Genomic DNA, 9987 nt, shown 5'->3' with positions numbered 1-9987 from the left:
CCAATGTGTTCATGGAACACACAGCCGGCATGAGTTTAAGGGAAAGACTGTGATTTCTGGAGAGTAAAAGGGTCCAAAAGATAAAGAATTCGTTTCAAAACAGTGATATGTGTGGTAGCTGTTGAGTCTATCGGTTTTATATCGTGACGATAAAGCATGCTCTATTCATTAATCTGTGATGGAACAATTAAAGAAGTTAAAGTACAAAGTGAGATCAAGGGGGAGAATGTTGGATTGATCTCCTTCCTAATAAGCCCAACGGCTTATGAGGCCCTTAATCCCGCGCCCTGATCGGGGGCGCCCAACCCATTAATGGTTGGTGGGCCCCTACTGTACAGCGCCAAATAAATAGGGGTGAGGGCCGGGGCACTCGGTACGAGGTTCACCGCGCTGCCAGCACTCTCACCCACATTTCCTAACCCTAAGCCGATCTGGAGGGGGCGCTGGAGCAGTGGGAAGCACCACCACTATCTCCGTCTACATCCTCGACTCGTCGTCGCTGGCGCCGTCGTCCACGACAACTCCGCCGTGAACGTGAAGCCGCTGCATCACTCGCCGCTGACCTAGAGCAGATCTTCATCAGCGAACCAGAGATGGCTGCCGGATTGAGTTCAAGTGCTGGTGGTGATGGTCTCTCCCTCTGCGCACTTTTCTATTTTCTATTTTTTATGTACTAGATCTAGAATCTCTTGTACTTATGAATGAAATGAAAAGGAAAGATGGAAAAAACCTCTCTTGATCCGTGTCTAGTCGATCCTAAAATCTAACAAGAGGGAGTTAAGTGGGGGAGGCCAGGGACGCGTTGCCTTGCCGTGTCCCGCGGCGAGATGGACGCGAGCGCCGGCTCCTTCGTCGCCGTCCGCCGGCTCTCCGGCTCCGACCGCGCCGCCGCCTTCCACCACTCCTCTTCGGGTGCCTCACCTCGCCTCCTGTCTGGTTATTCGTTTGTTTTCTGTCCACTTTTCTTCTTCTGGCTATTGTTGCTGCTCCTTCCACGGGGACGATGGTGCTCATGGTCCGTGCTGTCCGTACGCCGGTGCTGCAGCGGAGGTGTTGACGGGGTCGTCGGCGTGGATCGGGAGGGGGCTCTCCTGCGTCTGCGCGCAGAGGAGGGACAGCGATGCGCGCCTCTCGTTCGATTTGACGCCTACGCAGGTGCGATTCGCCTGCTTCTCTTTTGGCTTGATGATCCCCAAATTTGCTTTAGCTGTTCTAAAGCTGTCCCAGATTCTCGAGCTTGTCAGTGGAATTTCAAATTCCTCACCGTTTAGCCCCCAAATTCGTCCTGAACTTTCGTACCCTCCTCTGATCTCGCATTGCTTCGTGCTATCTACATAAAATTTGCTACGTCTCTGTTAATTCACTTCAGTGCTATTCTGAGCATGAATTAATTTTTATTAATTTCACGAATGTTGTAGTAGTTTAACTTTGACTGGATGCTGTGCGGGGTAGTGAAGTTTTACGTGCAATTAACTTATTCTCCTTTTCCTGTTTCAGGAAGAATGCCTACAGAGGCTGCAGAACAGAATAGAAGTTCAGTATGATAGTGCAAACAGAGAGCATCAGGTACTTGTTTTGGCTGCTATTGACAACAAACTCTTCTTATGCGGTTTCATCTTGTGGTATTTGTGGGATCCCATGTTATCTAATTATTCAGTACAAGATGGTGAACATGAGACGAGATGTTCATTGACATTGACTGACCATGAAATTTAACATGACTGTAAAATCGAGAAATCTAGCATGTCCGCAGATCTGAGCAAACCATAAGGAAGTACTTGCTGTTAATAGTGCAGGACATAGATAGTCTCTTATTCAAGGACTTGTTAAGATCAGTTGTTGCTTAATGAGTTAAAACTTAACCTGTTGGAATTATATATATCAATCCAGATCATTTGTCCTTTCAGATGAAATTTGAGAAAGCGTAGCTAGTTACTCAACCTGTTATCTTTTTTTTTTTTGCCCTATCAGGAAGCATTACGGGCTCTTTGGTGTGATGCTTTTCCTGGAACCGAGCTTCGGGGTCTAATATCAGAACAATGGAAAGAGATGGGTTGGCAAGGGAAAGACCCATCTACAGATTTTAGGTATTTGACCTTTCTCCTATGTTCCAGTTGCTAGCTGTTACCTGTTTTGTCAGTAGTATCCTTTAGTCTGATGGATGGTCCTTTGGTGTGATGGCATTACAGAGGCGGAGGCTTCATCTCCTTGGAGAATCTGTTGTACTTTGCAAGGAACTATCCAGTGAGTGCAAATCCTTGTTTTCAGTGATGTTTTCCTCGTTACATGCTATTATGTTATGATTTATATGGCCTTAAAGGCTCGAGGCTCTGTAGTCTTTAGCATTTGTGTTTAGAATATAACAAGCTAGATGGCTTGCTGAACATAATTATTTGCAGAGTTAATAGTAAAATTGTCATATATTGCAATTCTCTGACTATGAATGTCTAATCTTTCCTTGTTACCCCCGTGCAAAAAGGGAAAGGCGAAAAGGGGGAAAAACAGTATAGGACGCTGAAAGATCTGTTATCACAAGTGATTTTTAAATTGAAATGTTCATCATGTCATAGCATTGAGACAATTACCTCAGATACTTGTCCATAATTGCCACAAATCACTCTAACAAACTCTTCTGTGCAGAAATCTTTTCAGGAACTTCTTCGCAAGCAGAATGGTGACCGTGCAATCTGGGAGTATCCATTTGCTGTAGCTGGTGTAAATATAACCTTCATGCTCATTCAGATGCTTGATCTCCAAGCAGGTTTGTCAACCATAAGTTTCGTGTGCATTAAATAGTGCAAGATAATAATAGTTCTGCAGAATTTAAGAAACGTCTGAAGAATTTTTTGACCTGGTCAATTTTAGTTCATTTTAACTGACACTCAATCTTGATGTCCTGCCCGTGCAGTTAAACCGAGGTCATTGTTCGGAGCAGTTTTCCTAAAGCTTCTTTCAGGTATAATGTTTATTTCAGTACTCTATTTTGAAATGTTGATCATAATCTACAAGAGCTGTTCACTACTACTAGTTTCTTTCGTCTCAACTATTCCTTGCACCCGTGAAGTCTTATTTCTGTTTGGACTTAGGTTGTTTTCTTGTGGTGATGACTACTATTAAAAGAACAGAGTACATCAATATGCACATTTTGAACAAGTCCTGTGTGTTTAATGACCACAAGAATGAATCTGGTGATGGTCCATATTTGCGAAGTTCCACACAGTTGTCTAAGGCCATAATTAGTAATGCTATCTTTCAGTTTTACGCTTGTACTTCTCAGAGGCAGAAAACACTCATAAATGTGACTCTTTGAGATAACTGAAGGATCTAGTTGTAGTGTTTCTAATATTAATTCAATGTTTTGGCTCTTTTTGTTGTTCAGAAAATGATGAAGCATTTGACATTCTCTACTGCATAACCTTCAAGCTGATGGATCAGCAATGGCTTGACATGCATGCTACTTACATGGACTTCAATGTATGTTCTTTTTCCACTAAATCTCTAAATTCTCTGGATATCAACTTATCCTTTCTTGACCTTATGTATGAAAGATCCATAGATAATTGAATAATCCGCATATTGGGTCCTGGGAACTCTTGCTCACCTGACTGTACCACTAAAACTGCAGACGGTCATGAAATCAACACGGCGTCAGCTAGAAAGGGAGCTTTTGATCGAGGATATTCAGCGGATTGAGGACATGCCATCATACAGGCTTCTGGCCCGGTAGCTAGAAGAAACTGAAAATCTTAACATGGCTACATGTTGCAAGCCTTGAGTTGCTGTGGATTGCAACTGGCACCCACAGCCTGCGAGAATCCTGGAATGTAGATGCATCTGTATCCCTGTGTTTAGGTACTCTGGTATCCTGATCTCTGAAATTTACAAGGTAGGGTTTTTCTTGGTGATAGAATGCCACGTAGGGTAACTGAAGTGTCTGATCAGCTGCCAAGGCAAAGTATTTGTAGGGTGTGTTTATTACAATCGGGTTGTTGCCCATCATACCACGAGAAGGGAGCGTTCCAGTTCCTATAGTTTTCGATGTAAACAGGAGGATTTTGGGAAAGCTGATCTGAGTTGTCTCCCATTCGCATAAAGAGAGAGACTAGTTCTTTGAGTGCGCAGCAACTATGATGTTCATTTCCTTTTCTGTGTTGCTTGATTTCCATCGGCTCGTTTCTTTGACGACGCATGCAGCTTTCTGTAATTACTTGATGGTTCATGGCTAATACTGCATCGTCATGTATGAACTGTCTACATGAAGTTGTTCTTATACTGTTTTCTATTGAGGCAAAATGTGTGAACATATAAATGCTCGATTATTGCTTTTGTGTGATCCAAGTCCGCTGCTGAATGTCCTGCGACCGGCAGAATGGCAGGTGCGCTCCATGCTGGAGCAGGAGAACGGGACGCGATTGGTAAGCGGGCAGGGAACGCACCATGAGCTGCCTGCGTGCGTGGTGCCGCCCGGCGCGGCCAGTCCTCCCTCCGACTCCGTGCTCCTGTTCGCAGTGGGTGGTGAGGTTGCCTGGGCCCTGGGCCAAGTGGGGCAAACAAAGCTGCTAGGCTTGCATTCAGAGAGATGCCAATTGGATTTCGCCCCGGGCATCAGAGCAAACAATCTCATGCATGGCATTGGGCATGTGGTGCCTTAGCTCAGCTCGGTGGAATTTGTCAGTGAGCACTTGGATACGCATCGATCCTCTGATGGACAATCGGCGAGCATGTCGCTGCATGCGGGCAGTTGGCATGTGTTTGTTGATCAGCTGATAAACCTCTGGTAGTAGCAGTGATGGGTACGATGCGGTCTGGGAGTAGCGGACTCATTGCTCTGTCGATTGTCTCGGAATATCTTGTGCAACTATGAGAGGGTCCGATTGGAAGCTCCTAGGCTTCTAGCAAGTTGTTCTAACAAAAATACGGATCACTCCGATGCTTTCTATGTGTCTTGTTATCCATGTAAGTACGAGGCGTGTATCTTGTCTAGAATCCAGATTGCTTGACCAAATGGATATCCCCAATCTTCTGACACGACTCGCGCTCATGGATTATTCTCAGTTTCTCACGAGATAAAAAGGGAAATTCTTCAGCCCAATGACTCTCCAGATCTGCTGTTAGTTCTAGAGCCCTAGCTTACATATATGTCTCATGATCTTGTTCCATTGTGGGCGTGTCGTCATGCTTCGATCTCATGGCGTATTTGACGCGCGTGTCGCGGGGATCAGATGAGATCTTCCCGTGTCGTCTGGTCCCTGCTGCGACCGATGACATGAAAGGCCAGCCATCATGGTGACGAGGAATCATGCCCGGTGCTAGCTAGACTGCTGCGACCGCCGACACTGCCTTTCTCATCTCATCTCTCTCATCCTCTAGGCGATACCGTTGCCTAGTCGGCTGGGGCTTCTCTGTCTCCTTTGCATGTCTCCGTCTGTGTCTCTGTGCACGTGGAGGCTACCACGAGGGCACGGAGGATGTTGCCAACGAAAAATATTATGTTCTCATTGATAAGCTTAATAACTTTAAGCAACTTGATGATTAGAATGCCGAATCTATTTACTCATGCTTAAACACTCTTGTAAATGAGATCAATTCCTTAGGTGCGAAGCAAATTGAAGATTTGGAACTCATTCGCAAGATCCTTTACTCACTCCGAAGGCCGGACTATGATTTGGTGACCACAATTCTATATGAGAAAGAGCTTGACACGTTGACATCAAATCAAGTCCTTAACAAGGTGGTCGCCCATGAGCTACGCAATGACATCAAGACAAAAGCGACATCTTCTTCACCAACAAATAGTACACTTCCATGCAAACAACTCAAGAAGTTGAAGAAGATGGCTATCAAAGATAGCTCAAGTGATGAGGAAGAAGAGGATGTAACAAACTCCTCAAGTGATAATAAAGAGCCAATACACCCCAACCTCTATAAGCAAGTAAAGAAGATGAACAAATGCTTGAAGGAAATCAACTCAATAGGGTATATGGTCTTCCTCAAAGATGGGCCTCACCATCAATTTATGAAGGTTGAAAAGAAGTTTAAGAAGAACAAGCAAAAGAAGGAGAAGAATTCCAGGCATGAATCATTTGTCATATTTAGTGAATGGATTAGCGGTGGTGAAGAATCAAGTGCAAGTTCAAGTGATGAATCAAACAAGAAATTCACCACCCGCATGGGATCATCATCCATCACTTGTTTTATGGCCAAAGGTATGGATAGCGATGTAAGTGATGATGACTCCGACTCTCCTTCAATTGATGAACTTCTTGAGCTTGTTTATGAGCACCAAAAAGTCATTAAGAAGCAATAAAAAAAAAATTAAAAATCTTAATGCCCTCAATGATCTAAATGCTTCTCTTGCTACAAATTTTGAAGATTTGATGTGCAAATTCAAATTGCTTAGCGAGGAGCATGAAGAGCTCAAATTAAAATTTGAGAGCATTAATGATACTAATGACTCTTTGGAATTGAAGCAAACTATCTCTTGTACAATTCCAATATCTAGGATAGATGCTTCAACTTCTTGCATTGATTTAATTGATGAATCTTGCTCTAACCCTTGCAATGAGAATTGCAATGAGAATGTTGTTGTAGTATCATGTGATGATCTCATTGCCAAGGAGAATGATGAGCTCAAGCAAGAAGGGGAAAGACTCATGAAGGACTTGTATATATTGAAGGGCAAATGCATAAAGAGCAATGTCCAACCTTCTCAAGATAACCGTGAAGATATGGTGAAGAAGCTTGAGAAATGGTCCACCGTGACTTGCTCAAAGTGCCACAAAGAAGGCCACAAGTCCAACAAGTGTCCTCAACCAAGAAAGAAGCTTCCGGATGAGAAGAACAAAAGGAAACTCACAATCAAGAGTTTTCTCATCTACACCAAGCCCAATCAGATGAATAAAAGCAATAGCACCTCCTATATGATAAAAAAAGACAAATGGCAAGATGGTTGCTCACAAGGTTGGAAAGAAGGAAAGGAGTTGGAACCACTCCATTTGGGTGCCCAAGGACATCATCACCAATATGAAGGGGCCTCAAATGGTGTGAGATCCAAAGGAGACTTGAAGCCCAAGAATGACTTCAGGGGATTTGGAGGCTTGGCTTACAAGTTGAAGTGAAGGTTCAAGCCAAAGAAGCTAAGTTCACAACTTGGACATTTGTTGCCCAAGTCCTCCATATTAAGGTAATGGTAGATAGATTTCATTTCAAGCATCATGTAGCTCCATTGCTTTTGCTAGGATGTTTGCATATTGCATATCCTAGTGTTATATATGGTGGATTGCTTGTGTCATGATTTTAACCCATGAGCAACCTACATGGTTTGATAAATGTGTAAAAAACTACACAAGGTTACCCTTCATGGTACATGAACCTCATGAGATATGTATTTCATATGTGTACCATGAACACAAGCTATAGGGTAAACTTTCCAATTGTGCCAAAATCAATGTGTATACATTTGCTTGGTGATTCAAATACTAAATGCACACATTTAGGGGGAGTTCACTCTATGGTTTGTGATTTTGAGACTAATGTGCTTGCAAGTTTATCTTTTGTAGTCTCACGATGGAGCTAACACTCTAAGAAAATGTTATTCACAATCAATGTGAACAAACAACTCTATAAGAGTGATTAGATAAAACAATGCGCTTTCATGCATATTGAGTCATACTCTATTGAACTTAAATGCTCATATCTAAGTTCATAGTCTATGTGCTCATACATTTGCTTAACCTTGGTGTACCAAGTGCTCATCTTCTAAAGACTTCAATTGTTGCAAGTCACTTTCAAATCGGTACATGCAAAGTAAACAAAGAATCCGCCGGAGGTATGCAAGGTTCTAAATTCATTCAATTGGTATCTTTGCCAATTCCTTATTATTTTAGAGCTACCTCCGTGCATGATATGATCTAAGCTTTCTAGTTATAACATCTAGTTGTGCACTTGATTTTTACATTATCATTTTGTGCACATACTTATGGAAAGTTTAGCTCATGTCATGCTAGTTTTGTGATTTTGTGATCCACCATAGTAAAATTTTCAAATTGGTATCTTCATTGATATCATATATTTGGATCATAAGTCACAGAACTAATTCCCTAGACTACTAATCTTCTCTTGAGCTATATTATTTTGCAAGACCTTTTAGGTGCATGACTTTTTAGGTGATTTGATTATAAAGGGGGAGAGATGTGGATCAAAGCAAGGCATGTTCCCAACAAAGAGGGAGAGTTGTTCCCAAGACGGAAAAGTATATTCCAAAAGGAAAGAAATGCCGAGTGGATCAAATCAACACATGAGAGAGGAGTAGCAAATAGGGGAAGGAACAAGGGGGAATCATGGTTTTAGAGGGAGGCCAAGCCATCATTGGATGGTGGTAAGCATCCAAGTAAGTGTAAGTGGTTCAATTTGTCAATTTTTTGTAAATTTTATACTTGCTTTGATTGTGTTATCATCAATCACCAAAAAAGGGGAGATTGTAACGAACATGAAACCATTTATGCCATTTCGAGTGATTTTGGTGATCGTATGACAACGCAATCAATGGGACTAATGGTTTTGTTGAGTGAACATTTCTAGATCCCAGGGATGATGTAAAAAGGCCATACAAAGCAAAACACGAAGAAAGAACTCAAAGAAACGCTGAATTGGATGAGCTCTACTGAAATCAGTAGCACCGGAAGAACCGATGTCTATAGCATCGGTGCATCCGATGGTTGTCGGAAGATCCGACACCCAGGTATTGGTGCAAGACTGAGCGCCTCTGGAGATCAAGTGAAGAAAGAAGTGAAGCACCGGTTGAACCGACGGTGTCAAGTCAAGCATCGGTGCATTCAATATACTATGTTCCAGAGATGATGTCAAACGAGCAGGAGCCACGCCTTCAGCACCGGTTGAACCGAAGGTGCATCGGAGCATAGCACCGGTGTAATGACGTCAGCAGAAGAGAAAGAGGCCCAACGGCTAGTTGAGTGCTATGAGTGACCGTTTTAACCGACACCCAGTCATCAGTTAAACCGATGGTGATGCAGACAGTGCGTCAAAGGCTCAACGGCTACTTCAGGTCTGAGAGTGACCGGATGAACCGACGCCACCCCATGCAGAGGCATCGGTTCATCCGATGATATGCTGATTTCTGCTGACCGTTGGAGCAACGGCTACAAGACTTGGTGGCCTATATATACGCCTCACCCCGGCCATTTTGAGTTTGCTGGAGTTGCTGGAAGTCATACCCACACCCAAGAACACCTCCAAGCCATCCAAGAGCATAAAGATCAAATCCTTAGTCCTTAGCACAAACTTTGTGAGTGTTAGTGCTAGGTTAACTCTTGAGTGAGTGAACAAGTAAGGTTAAGATCCTTGTGGCTGGTTCTAGAGTGAACCACACTTGTATTACGGTGCGCCGGCCCCTTGGAGCAATTGGTGGTTCGCCGGCAAGTCTACGACCCTCCGGCTTGGTGTGGAGCGGCGTCGACAACATTGTGCGGTGGACGGAGACCCCTCCTTCATGGGCAATCTCCCTTAGTGAAGATCGGGATCAAGGTGACCGTGATTGTGTTCACGGAAGAGACTTGATTGCCGGAAAGCGATACTCTTTGTGATTGCTTCAACAACGTGGATGTAGGGACGCCTTTGTGGCAATCCGAACCACGAGATAAATCTTCGTGTCGAGAGTTTTCTTCCTCTCATCCCTCCCTTTAAGCTTCCGCATTTCATATTGCAATTTGTGAGCCTTTACTTTCATAGAGTTGTATCTTGATTGGATTGGCTATAGGTTGCTAAACTCTTTTGGGATGAAGGTTTTACACTAAGGTAAACCGTAGTTGCATATCTAGATAGCTTGTTTTAGGTTAAGTTTTGTGCAAACTAGTTGGAGCCATAGGTTAAGATTTTAAGAGTGCCTAATTCACCCACTCCCCCTCTTAGGCTAGAGCACCCGATCGCTTTTAGTAGGGTCTAGGTTTAGTCCTAGGGGGTCTAGGTCTA

At 43.4% G+C, this 9987-nt stretch overlaps 1 protein-coding gene across 2 annotated transcripts; it reads left to right on the top strand.

The window, feature by feature from the left end:
• The first annotated feature begins 719 nt into the window (after positions 1-719).
• Positions 720-4135, top strand: LOC120656657 (ELMO domain-containing protein A-like). 2 transcript variants are annotated; one of them, XM_039934825.1, is made up of 9 exons: positions 720-912; positions 1046-1155; positions 1498-1566; positions 1972-2087; positions 2190-2244; positions 2641-2761; positions 2909-2956; positions 3380-3474; positions 3626-4135. In XM_039934825.1, the coding sequence occupies exons 1-9, from the start codon at positions 828-830 to the stop codon at positions 3725-3727; spliced, it is 801 nt and encodes a 266-aa protein (XP_039790759.1). In that variant the 5' UTR covers positions 720-827; the 3' UTR covers positions 3728-4135. The 2 variants fall into 2 exon arrangements, with proteins under 2 accessions (XP_039790759.1, XP_039790758.1); XM_039934824.1 differs by having other exon boundaries at positions 752-936.
• The last annotated feature ends 5852 nt before the right edge of the window (positions 4136-9987 follow it).

The sequence above is a fragment of the Panicum virgatum genome, chromosome 1N, assembly GCF_016808335.1.
Source record: "Panicum virgatum strain AP13 chromosome 1N, P.virgatum_v5, whole genome shotgun sequence".
Taxonomy (NCBI): domain Eukaryota; kingdom Viridiplantae; phylum Streptophyta; class Magnoliopsida; order Poales; family Poaceae; genus Panicum; species Panicum virgatum.
This window is presented reverse-complemented; position numbering and strand designations above follow the sequence as displayed.

Coding starts and splice junctions, on each gene's coding strand:
- LOC120656657 (XM_039934824.1), top strand. CDS start 828: ATGGACGCGAGCGCCGGCTCCTTCGTCGCCGTCCGCCGGCTCTCCGGC. Junction 937..1,045: donor CTCACCTCGCCTCCTGTCTG/GTTATTCGTTTG, acceptor CCGGTGCTGCAG/CGGAGGTGTTGACGGGGTCG. Junction 1,567..1,971: donor GTGCAAACAGAGAGCATCAG/GTACTTGTTTTG, acceptor TTGCCCTATCAG/GAAGCATTACGGGCTCTTTG.